The sequence below is a fragment of the Delphinapterus leucas genome, chromosome X, assembly GCF_059928025.1.
Source record: "Delphinapterus leucas isolate spDelLeu-1000000601 "Yukka" chromosome X, BTC_Dleu_Yukka2, whole genome shotgun sequence".
Taxonomy (NCBI): domain Eukaryota; kingdom Metazoa; phylum Chordata; class Mammalia; order Artiodactyla; family Monodontidae; genus Delphinapterus; species Delphinapterus leucas.
This window is the reverse complement of record NC_143150.1, coordinates 75435756-75449137: the sequence shown is the minus strand read 5'-3', so window position 1 is coordinate 75449137 and position 13382 is coordinate 75435756. Positions and strand designations below refer to the sequence as shown.

General features: G+C 36.9%; 1 protein-coding gene across 3 annotated transcripts in view; it reads left to right on the top strand.

The window, feature by feature from the left end:
* AR (androgen receptor) overlaps nucleotides 1-13382 on the top strand; it is a 163219-nt gene that overhangs the window by 109533 nt on the left and 40304 nt on the right. The window contains exon 2 of one of the 3 annotated variants that reach the window (XM_089904452.1): nucleotides 7065-7080. The exons of the other annotated variants lie outside the window; for them this stretch is intronic. Coding sequence (XP_089760578.1) covers nucleotides 7065-7080 — 16 coding nt within the window. The remainder of the gene's footprint in view (nucleotides 1-7064; nucleotides 7081-13382) is intronic. 3 annotated transcript variants of the gene reach the window in all.

The following is a 13382-nucleotide window of genomic DNA, read 5'->3' as shown; positions in this document are numbered from 1 at the left end:
GCTGTTACATTCGGGTCTGTGATCCATTTGGAGTTGATTTTTATTTTATATGCTGTGAGGTAAGAGTCCAGCTTCATTCTTTTGCATGTAGACATCTTGCTGTCCCAGCATTATTTGTTGAAAAGAGTATTCTTTCTTAATAGAGTCATTTTAGTATCCTTGTTGAAAAACTATTAATCATAAATATATGAGCTTATATCTGAACTCTCAGTTCTATTCCCCTGAACTATATATATATTCTTATGAAACCAGCACACCACCTTGATGACTGTAGCTTTGTAATAAGGTTTGAAATTGGGAACTGTGTGTCCTCCAAATTTATCCTTCATTTTCAAGATGATTTTGGCTATTCTAGGACACTTGCATTTTCATATAAATTTTTGAAAAACATCATCAATTTCAGAAAAAGTGACAGTTGGGTTTTTGATAGAGATTACACTGAATCTGTAGATCAATGTGGGGAGTTTTGTCATGTTAACAATATTAAGTCTTCAAATTCATGAACACAAGATGTCTTTCTATTTATTTAGTTGTTCTTTAATTTCTTTCAGTTATGTTTTGTTGTCTTCAGTGTACAAGATTCACAGTTCTTTTGTTAAATTTATTCCTAAATACTTTATTCTTTTTGACACTTTTGTAAATTGAATTGTTTTCTTAATTTTATTTTGGATTACTCATTGCTAGTCTAAAAATGTAACTAATATGTGTATATTGATCTATTATACTGCATCCTTGCTGAATTCATTTATTAACTCTAATAGTTATTTTGCATATTTTTTTAGAGTTTTCTTCATATAAGATAATGCGATCTGTGAATAGAGATAGTTTTCCATCTTCTTTTCCAATCTGTATGCCTTTTATTTCTTTTTCTTGTCTAATTGCCCTGGCTAGAACATCCAGTACAATGTTGAATAGAAGTGGTAAGAGCAGACATCCTTGTCTTGTTCCCAATCTTAGGCAGAAAGCTTTCACTCTTTCACCATTAAGTATGGTGTTAGCTGTGGGTTTTCCATAGATACCCATTATCAGGTTGAGAAAGTTTCCTTCTAGTCCTGGATTGTTGAAGTATTTTTATCAAATGCTTTTTCTGTGTCTATTCAGATCACATGTGGTTTTTGTCTTTAATTCTGTTAAAATGTTATATTAAATTGATTGACTTTTGTTTGTTGGACCAACCTTATATTCTGGGGTGAATTTCACTTGGTTATGGGGAATAATCCTTTTTATATATTGCTTTTTGGTTTGCTAGTATTTTGTTCAGATATTACCTCGATATTCATAAGAAAATGGATCTGTAGTTTTCTTCTTGTACTATTTTTGTCTTGTTTTGTTACCAGGGTAATAGTACCTTCATAAAATCAATTGGAAAGTGTCCCTCATCATCTTCTTTTTCGGAAATATTTGTGAAGAATTGGTATTAGTTCTTTAAACATTTGATAGAATTAAGTAATAAAGCCATGAGTCCCTGGGCTTCTCTTTGTGGGGAATTATTATTTTTATTACTATAATTAGTCTTATTACTAATTCAGTATCTTTATTTGTAATATGTCTATTCTGAATTTATATTTATTTTTGTGTCAGTTATGGTAATTTGTATCTTTCTAGTAATTTTCATTTCATCTGTGTTACTCAATTTGTTGGTATATAATTGTTTGTAGTATTCCTAAATAATCTTTTTTATTTCTGTAAGATTTCATTCAGTAAAGATGATGCAATAAATAATCTTTATTTCAGTAGTATTATCTCTTCTTTCATTCTTGATTTTCATAATTTAAAAGTACTGGGGTTTTTTTTCTCTTGGTCAGTTTGTTAAAAGGTTGTCAGTTTGTTGATCTTTCCAAAGAACCAAGATTTTGTTTTGTTCATTTTCTCTTTTATTTTCTATTGTCTATTTCATTTATTTATGTCCTATTTTTTAAATTATTTTTCCTTCTGCTTTCTTCTTTTTTAGTTTAACTCTCCTTTTTCTAGTGTATTAAGATAGAAGGTTATGTTACTTATTTGAGATCTTTCTCAATAGCTGTAAATAATGTATATAAGCAGTTAGAACTATAAATTTCCTTCTAAGCACAGCTTTTATTGAATTCCAAAAGTTTTGGAATGTTGTTTTTTCATTTCAATTTATCTGAAGGTATTTTCTTATTTCCCTTGTGATTTCTTCTTAGAACAATTGATTATTTAGGCTGCATTGTTTAACTTTCACATATTTGTGAATTTCTCAAAGTTTCTGATTGCTAATTTCATTCTATTTTGATAAGAGAACATCCTTTGTATGATTTCAGTCCATTTAGACGCATTGAGACTTATTTCATGGCCTTAAGTAGGTTCTCTCCTGGAGGATGTTCCATGTGCACTTAAGAATGTGCATTATGGTGTTTTGGGGGTGGAGAATTCTGCAGATGTTTGTTAAGTCTAATTTTTATAGTGTTGTTCATGATTTCCTTTTTCTTATCTTCTACTTACTTGTTTTATCCTTTATTGAAAGTAGGGTCTTTAAATTTCTATTATTATTTAATCACCTATTTTCCATTCAGTTCTACCAGTTTTTACTTTATGTTTTTTGGGCTCTGTTATTAGATGCATATATTTATAATTGTATGTCTTCCTAACGGATTCAACTTTTTACCATTATAACATGTCCATCTTTGTCTCTAGTCACAGTTTTTGTCTTGATGCCTATTTCGTCTGATAATAGTATACCCACTCCAGCTCTCCTTTGGCTGCTCTTTGTGTGGAATATCTATTTCCATTCTTTTACTTTCAAAGAGTTTGTCTCTGAATCTAAGGTGTCTCTTGTAGAGAGCATATAGTTGTATCTCATGTTTTTTTTCCAATTCATTCCTCAAATCTCTGTCTTTTAATAGCAGTGTTTAATCCAATTACACTTAATTACTTAGGCAGGATTTACACCGGTCAAACCTCATGGATTGTTGTTGCTGCAGTTTGTTCTTCTTTTAGTTGTTTGCTTGTTTAGTGACTTAAAAAAAAAAACAAAACAAACTAGGGCTTCCCTAGTGGCACAGTGGTTGGGAGTCCACCTGCCGATGCAGGCGACGCGGGTTCGTGCCCTGGTCTGGGAAGATCCCACATGCCACGGGGCGGCTGGGCCCATGAGCCATGGCCGCTGAGACTGCACATCCAGAGCCTGTGCTCTGCGACGGGAGAGGTCACAGCAGTGAGAGGCCCACGTACCACAAAAATAAATAAATAAATAAAATTAAAAAAAAAAAAACTAATTCTAGATGGCTGGGAATATGTTGGAGATTTTCAAAGCCTCCATTGGACATCTCATTTCTCCACCTCTTTTTTAAGCTTTTTGGTTAGCTCATTGTTTGCCACAATTGTTACCACCAACTCAGCCAGCCTTGATGTTCAACATTTGTCTCTCCTTATCATCTACAAACTCCCCCAGGAAAAAAGCTATTCACACTTGGCAAGCTCTGATTCAGGTTAAATAAACATAGCCCTGAAAATGGAGTCTTTCAGGGAACCCCCAAATGGTCAAATAATGACAGTTCTCTGAAAGGGGGGCTTTAAAGGAGTCCCAGCCCCATTCCGCCTCCTCCAGTGATTACCAGGCTGCTAGTTTTCACCATCATTGCAGACTGTTGGTTTTCATGGTTACTATGGAGCTGGGAGGGGATGATGGGCAATAGGGCAAGTTTAAATGTCATAAAGTTTTGAATAAATCCTCCTCAGATTGCTACAAACATTTGGTTAATTTCTAGAGTTCTGAAAATGTTTATTCTGACCATCTTTTGGCCAGTTTTCTAATTTATTTAATGGAGGAGAGAATTTTAGGAGTTCCTCACTTCATCATTTACCCTGACATTACTCCAGTCTAAAGTGTTTTGATCGAGCACTCCTCAACCTTTAAAAAAGTGAATATCTACAGTGTCCAGGAAAAAAAAAACCCTGAAAGTTAATTGGATTTTCAGGATCCTTCTGCTGTTTCTGAGGTCACTTATCCCAATGTTGTTTTTCATTTGACAAGCAAGAAGAAAGATGTTTTTTTGCATGTGATATAAACATATAAGCCAGACCATGTTTCCCCTCTACTCAGAATCCTCCAGTGTATCCCCATCTCACTTATTATAAGAGTATTTGACCTATAAGTTAATGACCTATAAGATCACAAATGATCTCTTCTGCTGTTGCCTCTCAGACCCCGTTTACCACATTTTCCCTGCTGTAGCTGCACTGCCTTCTTTGCCAATTCTCAAACATGATAAGTATTCTCCCACATTAGGGACCTACATCAACTGCTCCCTAGGCCATTAATGATCTTCCCTTAGATAACTGTGTGGCACACTTTCTCACTTCCTTCAAGTTTTGGACGAGTGTCACCTCAATGAAACCTGCCTTCACCACTCAAGTTAAAATCATTGTCACTCAGCACTCCCCATTCCCCTTACCATGCTTTTTGTACATAGTACTTGTTTCTTTCTAGCATACAATTTAATTTCCTAATTTATTATGTGTATTGTTTGTTTTCTGCTTCCTTCCCTCTTTCACTTCCCCACACACATTAAAATGGATGTTAGTCAAGATAGGAACTTGTGATTATTTGTTCATTGATATATCCCTAGCATCTAGAACACTGCTTGATAGAGTAAATATTTAATAGACATTCAATTAATTAATATTGAATTTAATAGATATTCAATTAATTAATTCTGCCTAGATTTATCTTAATATTTTATCTGTTACATGGGCATGTGCTTAGTATAGATTCTGGTATTTATTAGGTGTATATTCATTTTTCACTGAATAGCACAATGAATATTATGCTCCATTTCTAACCCTTTATTTTTCCAGTATTGTCAGGTAAATGAAATGTTCCACCTAAATGAACTTTCCCATATAACTGATCTCCAAGAAGTCTAGGTTTTAACATTTTTATATATCTCTTCATGGAATGGGTACAAAGGCGTGAACACAGCAGAGTGACTATAATTTAGCGTTTTTGTTGGATTTTGAAAAACTATGGAAAAAATAATAGGAACAAAAGAATACCCTGTGTGGCAAGGATTTAACCTCTTACTTAACTGTATGAGCTTGGGCAATTTTGTTAACCATTCTCAGCTTCAGTTTCATCATTTGTAAAAAGATAATAATAACTTCCCTGAATAGCTCATATATTGCTGTGAGGTTCAAACAAGATAATGCATGGGAATACTATCTCTAAGTTGTAAAGCTACCAACAAATGCAAGGTAGAGTTGATACAAATGTTTATGATTTAGGAAGATGCTGAATACATATGAACTGATCCCTACTGGTGAGTTTTTAGGGAACAGAGAAGGGTTACACTCAATGTGAGAACAGCTAAACCTGAATAACATCAGCTCTACCTGTCATTAGTTGAAAATAATTTTAGATTCCTGATGTTTTGTTTTGTTTTGTTTTGTTTTTTGATTCCTGATGTTTTAGTGTGAGCATCTTTCAACACTGGAATTTTGTAAGTCTCCTTGCCCTAGAGTATTAAGAATTATCAACGTTTTACATGTTTTGGAGCCAAAGATGACTCCCGTGTTTCCTAGGAATAACTCTGGTGCCCTTGGTACTGAAAATGTACTCCAAAATGCAAAGACGCTCAGATACTTAGGGAACCCTGGGACAGTGAAAAAAGAACAGAAAGTTAGAGTCATTTGTCAGCTCAAGTTCCTCAAGTTGGTCAGGGTGGTTTTTTTTGTTTGTTTTGTAATTGTTGTTTTGGTTTTGTTTTTTTTTTAAACATCTTTATTGGGGTATAATTGCTTTACAATGGTGTGTTAGTCTCTGCTTTATAACAAAGTGAATCAGTTATACATATACATATGTTCCCATATCTCTTCCCTCTTGCATCTCCCTCCCTCCCACCCTCCCTATCCCACCCCTCTAGGTGGTCACAAAGCACCAAGCTGATCTCCCTGTGCTATGTGGCTGCTTCCCACTAGTTATCTACCTTACGTTTGGTAGTGTATATATGTCCATGGTGTGTTTTCCATTAAGGAAAGGCTAGCAACATGTACCTTTGAGTTCTTCTGACTTTCCAAATCACAAATGGAAAGGAATAATGTATTCATTTTTCTTGGGTCCTGCATTATAGAGGAATTTTAAGATTAATGAGAGACATCTCATTTTGTCAGTGACCACTATTTTTGTTTGTAATTCAGTTGATTTCAACATTTTCAGTGAGAGTTTTGTTGGGGAACTGAAGTATTGGGTTGACCAAAATGTTCGTTCAGTTTTTCCCATAAGATGGCTCTAGTAGCACTTAGTTGTCTTTAACTTCATTTGAAACAATTTTGTTAGATTGTTCGTGACAGCTGTCATATCAGTGTGCATTTTAAAAAAGACTTATCAAAATTGGTGAACTTTTGTGCAGCCATTTTAATATTGAAGATGGAAGAATAAAGCAACATTTTCAGCACATTATGCTTTATTATTTCAAGAAAGGTAAAAATGCAACTGAAACGCAAAAAAAAAAAACAAGATTTGTGCAGTGTATGGAGAAGGTACTGTGACTGATCGAATGTGTCAAAAATAGTTTGTGAAGTTTCGTGCTAGGGATTTCTTGTTGGCCGATGCTGCATCGTCGGGTAGACCAGTTGAAGCTGATAGTGACTGAATCAAGACATTAATTAAGAAAAATCAATGTTATACCATGTGGGAGATAGCCAACATACTCAAAATATCCAAATCAAGTGTTGAAAATAATTTGCACCAGCTTGGTTATGTTCATCGCCTTGATGTTTGGGTTCCACATAAGTTAAGTGCAAAAAAAACTTCTTGACCGTATTTCCACGTGTGATTCTCTACTGAAACGTAATGAAAACATGCCATTTTTAAAACAAATTGTGACAAGCGGTGAAAAGTGGACAATGTACAACAATGTGGAACAGAAGAGACCATGGGCCAAGCAAAATGAACCACCACCAACCACACCAAAGGCTTATCTTCATCCAAAGAAGGTGATGTTGTGTGTATGGTGGGATTAGAAGGGAGTCCTCTATTTGAGTTCCTTTCAAAAACCAAACTATTAATACCAACAAGTACTACTCCCAGTTAGACCAACTGAAAGTGGCACTCGACGAAAAGCGTCCAGAATTAGTCAACAGAAAATGCATAATCTTCCATCAGGATAATGCAAGACTGCATGTTTCTTTGATGACCAGGCAAAAACTGTTACAGCTTGCCTGGGAAGTTCTGATCCATCCTCTGTATTCACCAGACATTGCACCTTCAGATTTCCATTTATTTCGGTTTTACAAAATTCTCTTAATGGAAAAAATTTCAATTCCCTGGAAGACTATAAAAGGTAACTGAACAGTTCTTTGCTCAAAAATATAAAAAGTTTTGGGAAGATAGAATTATGAAGTTACCTGAAAAATGGCAGTAGGTAGTGGAACAAAAAGATGCATATGCTGTTCAATAAAATTCTTGGTAAAAATGAAAAATGTGTCTTTTATTTTTACTTAAAATCCGAAGTCACATTTTGGCCAACCCAATATATGACAGGAAAAGACGTTATCTTTATGGCAAATGGATGGTATGGGTGGACCTTTCTTGATGGATGTAGTCTCACCACCTTCTTATTCTCTGATGGCTGGAAAGTAAAGCCCAGGAGTGCTTTAAGTAAGCAGTCAGTATTCCTTCTAATACCCCGCTAGCCTCCACATGTCATTTTTCTGGCCATGACTGTTGGTCAGTTCTAGCAACTGGCCTTTCAGGTAGTAATCACCAAAATGCAGGCCATAGTAGAGGTTGGGGAAAGGAACAGTCAAACCCATTTGGCTGTCTTAAGGGAGTTGTAAAAAGAAAAAACTTTGTTTTTAGTAGAAAGGAAAAGAAAAAGTGTATGGAGTCAATGTGTTTGGTCAAGACTAATTGAATATCTTAGTTGTTGATGAGCCACAAGTCATTAATTTCACAGTTTGTTTTATCCATCAATGTTGGCTCTTTCCAACCTCCATGCCTTTTCAAATACATCATTTCCTCTGCCTGGAATGCTCTACCTGTGCTTTGTTTACATAGTAAAATTCTGTGTTTCCATCAAGATTACTGCTGTGAAATGCAACTACTCTTAATTCTTTCATTTTAGGAGTTTAACTTAACATTAGCAAGCTGTTTGCATTTCTTTTACAATACAGCTTATTAGCATCCCATTATTTTGTCTTCTGATGATGTTATATAACAACTATTACTCTCTTTTGCCCAATTAGTTGTACATATTCTCCTAGGTCCTATTTTTTTTTAATTTACTCATTTACTCCTCTCTTTTTCTCTTTCTCTTTCAATATTTAGTGAATGCCTATGAGGGCCAGACATTGTGTTAGTTGTTTTGCCCACATTATTTCATTTATTTCATTTACATGTCCCAGCAGACTTATAAGTCATTATCTCTATTTTACAGTGCACTAAATTGAGGTCTAGAGAAGTCAAGTTACTTGCTCCAAAGTTCCAGCTAGTAAGCAGGGATTTTTGTGGAAATACAATGCCCTATTTTTTCCCTACTCTATTACACTGGCTCCTTTCTCTATAGTTTCAATTGATTCCTCTATGTGTGTCTGAAATCAATCTTTCGGTGCCTTTATGGGGCTGTCCTAGAGTAAGAAAGGAATTATGGCTTCTTAGTGCTCAGGGTCCATCACAGTGTGACTCCCTAAGAGGAAGTAACTAAAAATAATCCTTGGAGAAGAGAGACTTGGAGAAGGTGGCTATAAAATAATTGGGATACAAGCTCACATCTTCCCTACTGCAACCAGGAATGCTTCTACCCTCAGTAGGGATGGCAGTGACACCACAGGTAATGTTGAGCCCAGTGAGGCAGCACTTGGTGGAGGGTGGTAATGGCTTCTTCAACTTTTCTTGAAGCTGTCACAGAGCTCGGTAGGCCCTTAGTGAGGCCCAGGATTGAGTTTTTCATTCTATAAAACTTTTCTTTTCTTTTTCTTTTCTTCTCATATCTTCCTTTTTCTTCTTCTAGTCCTGCCTCCTCCCTTCCCCTTCTACTCCTCTTCCTCTTCCTCTTCTCCTTCTCCTTCTTCTTCATCCCTTCTTCCTCTTGTTTCTCCTCCTCCTCTGCCCCTCCTTCTCCCCGCCCCCACCTGGGTCATTAATCTTGTCAAGAAGCATGTGTTTTGATAAGGTATACACTATAATCATCTTGATAAGTAGTTTTTGAATTTTTAGTAAATCAAATCAAAATAGCACTCAGAAAGGGAGCATAATGAGGGTATGTTTGAGCTGCAGATTAAATTTCAGTTTTCAAATTTGATCTTAGGTGACCTTTATTTTTAGAACTATATAGGAAGAAAAATCTGAGAAATTTTATTAAAGCTATTTATTGTGGAGTACTTGATAAATAAATAACATTAAGTACAGTCCTTGAATGCTGCACAATAAAGATTTCAGCAGTAACTTCAGCCTTGGTCAGTTCTTCCCGCATTCCACGTGATTCCAGGAGAATGCACACCATTCAAACAGCTCTTGTTTACCAAATAGCTAAAATTTGCCAGATTTACATAAGTTGTTTTAAATGTCCATGGCTCTGCAAAAGTGGATGATATGATACAGATTTTACAAAGGAGGAAACAGATTCAAAGAGGTTTATGCTGCTTGCCCAAGTTTATGCTATTTACCATAACTAGTAAGTGACATTGCTGGGACTCATAACCCAGTCCCTCTGACTCCTAAGTTCTTGCTTCTGCCACCACACCATACTTCTTTGCTAATTAACAAATAGCTAAGAACAGGTAATAGAAATTTCACAGTCTATGTTATAGTCTTTTAATCTCTGGGATGAATATTAATTTCTTGAGAAATTACTGAATTCTCCTCCTCATGCTCCCCCATTATTTTCTCAACAGAAAGAAATGTCCTCACAGTGAGCCACTGTAGTCAAGCCATGACCTACACCTCCTTGCCTCATTCCATAACTCTTTCATCCTATTTTGTCTTATTGCTATTTCATCTCCCACTAGATGCAAACCCCTAAAGGGCAAGAGCTATAATTTCTCTTTCTCCTCTACAGACTTCAGCACAGGGCTGGACCATTGGGGTTTTTTTGTTTGTTTTTTGTTGTGTTTTTTTGTGCAGTATGCGGGCCTCTCACCGTTGTGGCCTCTCCCACTGCGGAGTACAGGCTCCGGACGCGCAGGCTCAGCGGCCATGGCTCACGGGCCCAGCCACTCCGCGGCATGTGGGATCCTCCCGAACCAGGGCACGAACCCGTGTCCCCTGCATCGGCAGGCGGACTCTCAACCACTGCGCCAGCAGGGAAGCCCTGGACCATTGGGTTTTCAGTAGGTATTTGTTAACTAACTTTTTTTTGTCAATAACAGAAGTACCTTCTCTGGCCATATTAGAAAAGCAGCTTCCTTAATTGCACAGTATGGTGAACAGGAAACACACCTGTTGTGAATGGTGACTCAATAAATTGGGGACTAGGATGTGCTCGGGGACACCCCGTTTTGGTTTTCTCTCTGAAGTATGGAGTTTAACCCCCTTGTTGTATAGATAGGGATGCTGAAGCCTAGAAAGTGTAAATGATTTGTCTCAAGGAAACAGGGAAGCCTAACAGAGCTGTGACTATTTTAAATCTATGTTTAAAGCAGACAATACATGCACATGGTACAAAATTTTTAAATCACAAAAGGTGAAAAATAATTCCAGCCCCCCATCCTTCAGGCATGCAGTTCTCTTCTTCAGAGGCAACCAATATTTATTAGTTTCTTGTGTGCCCTTGTATACATAGTATATTCATTTATAGACACATATAAAAAATACATAAAGTTTTCCCCAGACAATTAGTGTTCTGTGCTGTTTTGCATATTTTTTCCCACTTTACTATATATCTTAGAGATTGTTCCACTCAGTTTATACAGAACTGCTTCATTTTTAAATGGCTGAATTGTATGACTCCATCTATTGATGAGCATTTATGTTGTTTCCAGTCTTCTGCTATTATAAACAAAGTTGCAGAGAATGTTCTTGTATATGTGTCATGCCACACATGTGCAAACGTGTGCTGGGTCAAAGCATATGTACATTTCAATTTTGAAAGCTTTTGCCAAATTGTCCTGCATAAAGGTTGTAAGACTATGCAAAATTTGTATTTGACAAAATTTATAAATGAAATAGTTACTGTTAATTTTACAAAAGAATGATTGTCTTGACCTTACAGAACTGTTCAATACAGTGTTTCTTTAAATGATCAATCCCCACTGTACACTCAAATGAGAATTCAGTTTAAAGAAATGTGACTTATACACTACTGTTCAGGAACACATCTATTGGGTAAAGCATGTGAAGATGGCAATATGTTTCTAAAATGCAATTGAGGCTACATAAACTGTGCTTCTAATCATATTACCAAACCCCAGAGGTGTGATAAGGTGAAAGTGTGTGGAGAAAAGAACAAGGGGGTCAGACTCAACTAGAAGGAAGTAAAGCTACCACAAGGGCAGGACTGGTGTCGTGCCAATAAACTGGGTTTCTGTCTGCGAGGGGGCAGGGGTCAGCAGGAAGTCTTGATATTTGTACTGTTCACTAATTTCCATGATGTAGATACTCTTATCAGGACCAATTTCAAGCTACCAGTATGACAGCACTGAATGTGAAATTATGAAGATGCTCAGAATTGGTATTTATGAATCACTACAAACCAACTCCAGCACAACACTGCACGGAACCTAAGGGTAGACAGCTGGAGAACATACAATTTGGGTCTGACCAAATGTCAGATTACCTTGGCAGAAGTGAGCTGCCTATTCTTCATAGTGTTTTCCTTGGTGAGGTTGGAGCCTGTACTTCTCCAAGATGGTCTTTCCAAATCCCATCTGAAGAACATTATCTGTTTGGTGCTCCCGACACTATTCATCTGAGTGGACTGAACCTCACTAGTCTCTCGAGAAGCAAAAAAACCAAGGAGTTTTGTAAATTGTCAAGTGCTATTTCAATGTCAAACATTCATCCTGTTATTAACCTGATGTCAGCTGCAGAACTACATAAGCAGTCAACTCACGAGCAAGGTCCAACATCAGCAGTTCTCTCCCCTAGCTGCACATTAGAAACAATAGGGGAGTGTTAAAAAAAAGTCATAGTGCCTACCCTTACCCCCAGTCAACTGAATAAAAACTACTGAGAGTGAAACCAGGCATAAGTATTTTGTAAAAGCTTCCCAGATGATTCTGACTTGCAGCCAAGGTTGAGAATTACTGCACTGCACTACCTGGTTCTGCCATCGAATCAACTCTTCCTACCACCTCCCCTCCCTTATCATATGCCAGTCACACTGGCCACCTTGCTGTTCCAACAACACACCAAACACATTCATGACTTTAAGGCTTTGTATTTGCTATTACTTCTCTTGAGAATTTTTCCCCCTGACTCTTTGCATGTCTGGTGCTATTATTCAAGTTTCAGCTCAAAACCTCATCCTCAGATAATCTTTCCCCACTCTACCTAAATTTACTCTCCTATTCTATCACAGCACTCTGTATTATTTCTTTCATTATATGTATCACCATCTGAAAATATCTAAATTATTATTTATCACTCATTTATTACTTGTCTGTTTCCACCAAGATCACCCAACTTGAGGGCAGGGCCTTTGATTGTATTATTCACTGTTGTTTCCCTGGTTGCCTAGAATAGTGCTTGGAGCATAGTAGGTATACACTCAAAGATTGTCCTTTAACCATCAGGGGATAGTTATTAAACATCTTCTATGGTTGAATTCAATGACGTATTCAAATATTTCATTGTGTTAAGGTTTAAACTGCATAGCATTGCATTCAAGGCTATTCATGACCTAGCCACCATCAAACTTGTCAGCCTCACCTTCTACTTGCTGTCCTCTTGAAGCAGGAGGTCTATATGAATTGCAGTAGCTAGGGAACGTGGTCTGGAACGGAACACTGCAGGGTTTTCTTTAACAGAGAAGTGTATTTGTGTGTGTACTGGGGGAAGGAGGGAGAGGATGGAATGTTTGTGGCCAGGGCAGGGGCCAATGAAGAGAGTAGCATAGTCATAAGAAGGTTGCTCTTGGAGGGGAATAGAAGACAAGATAGACTCAGTAACATTATACATAACTCATCTAATGTACCTCATATTTTCCCTTTTACAAATCACTTGCACATGCATTCTATATTATTTGTTTTGTATAACTCTAGGATGGAGGTAATGCCATTATTTATATCCTCATTTTTTAGATGAGTAATCAAGGTTCAAGGTTCAAGGCCTTGCCTGAGGCCATTTGGAGCTGGGATTTGACACCTGCTGTTCTGACTGCCAGTCTAGTACTCTTTACATTTCTATTTTGTGGAGCTTGGGCCAGACTGTGGAAAGTACAGAAAGCCAAGAAAAGGAGTGTGGGCTTGATTACTGTTCCCCTCAG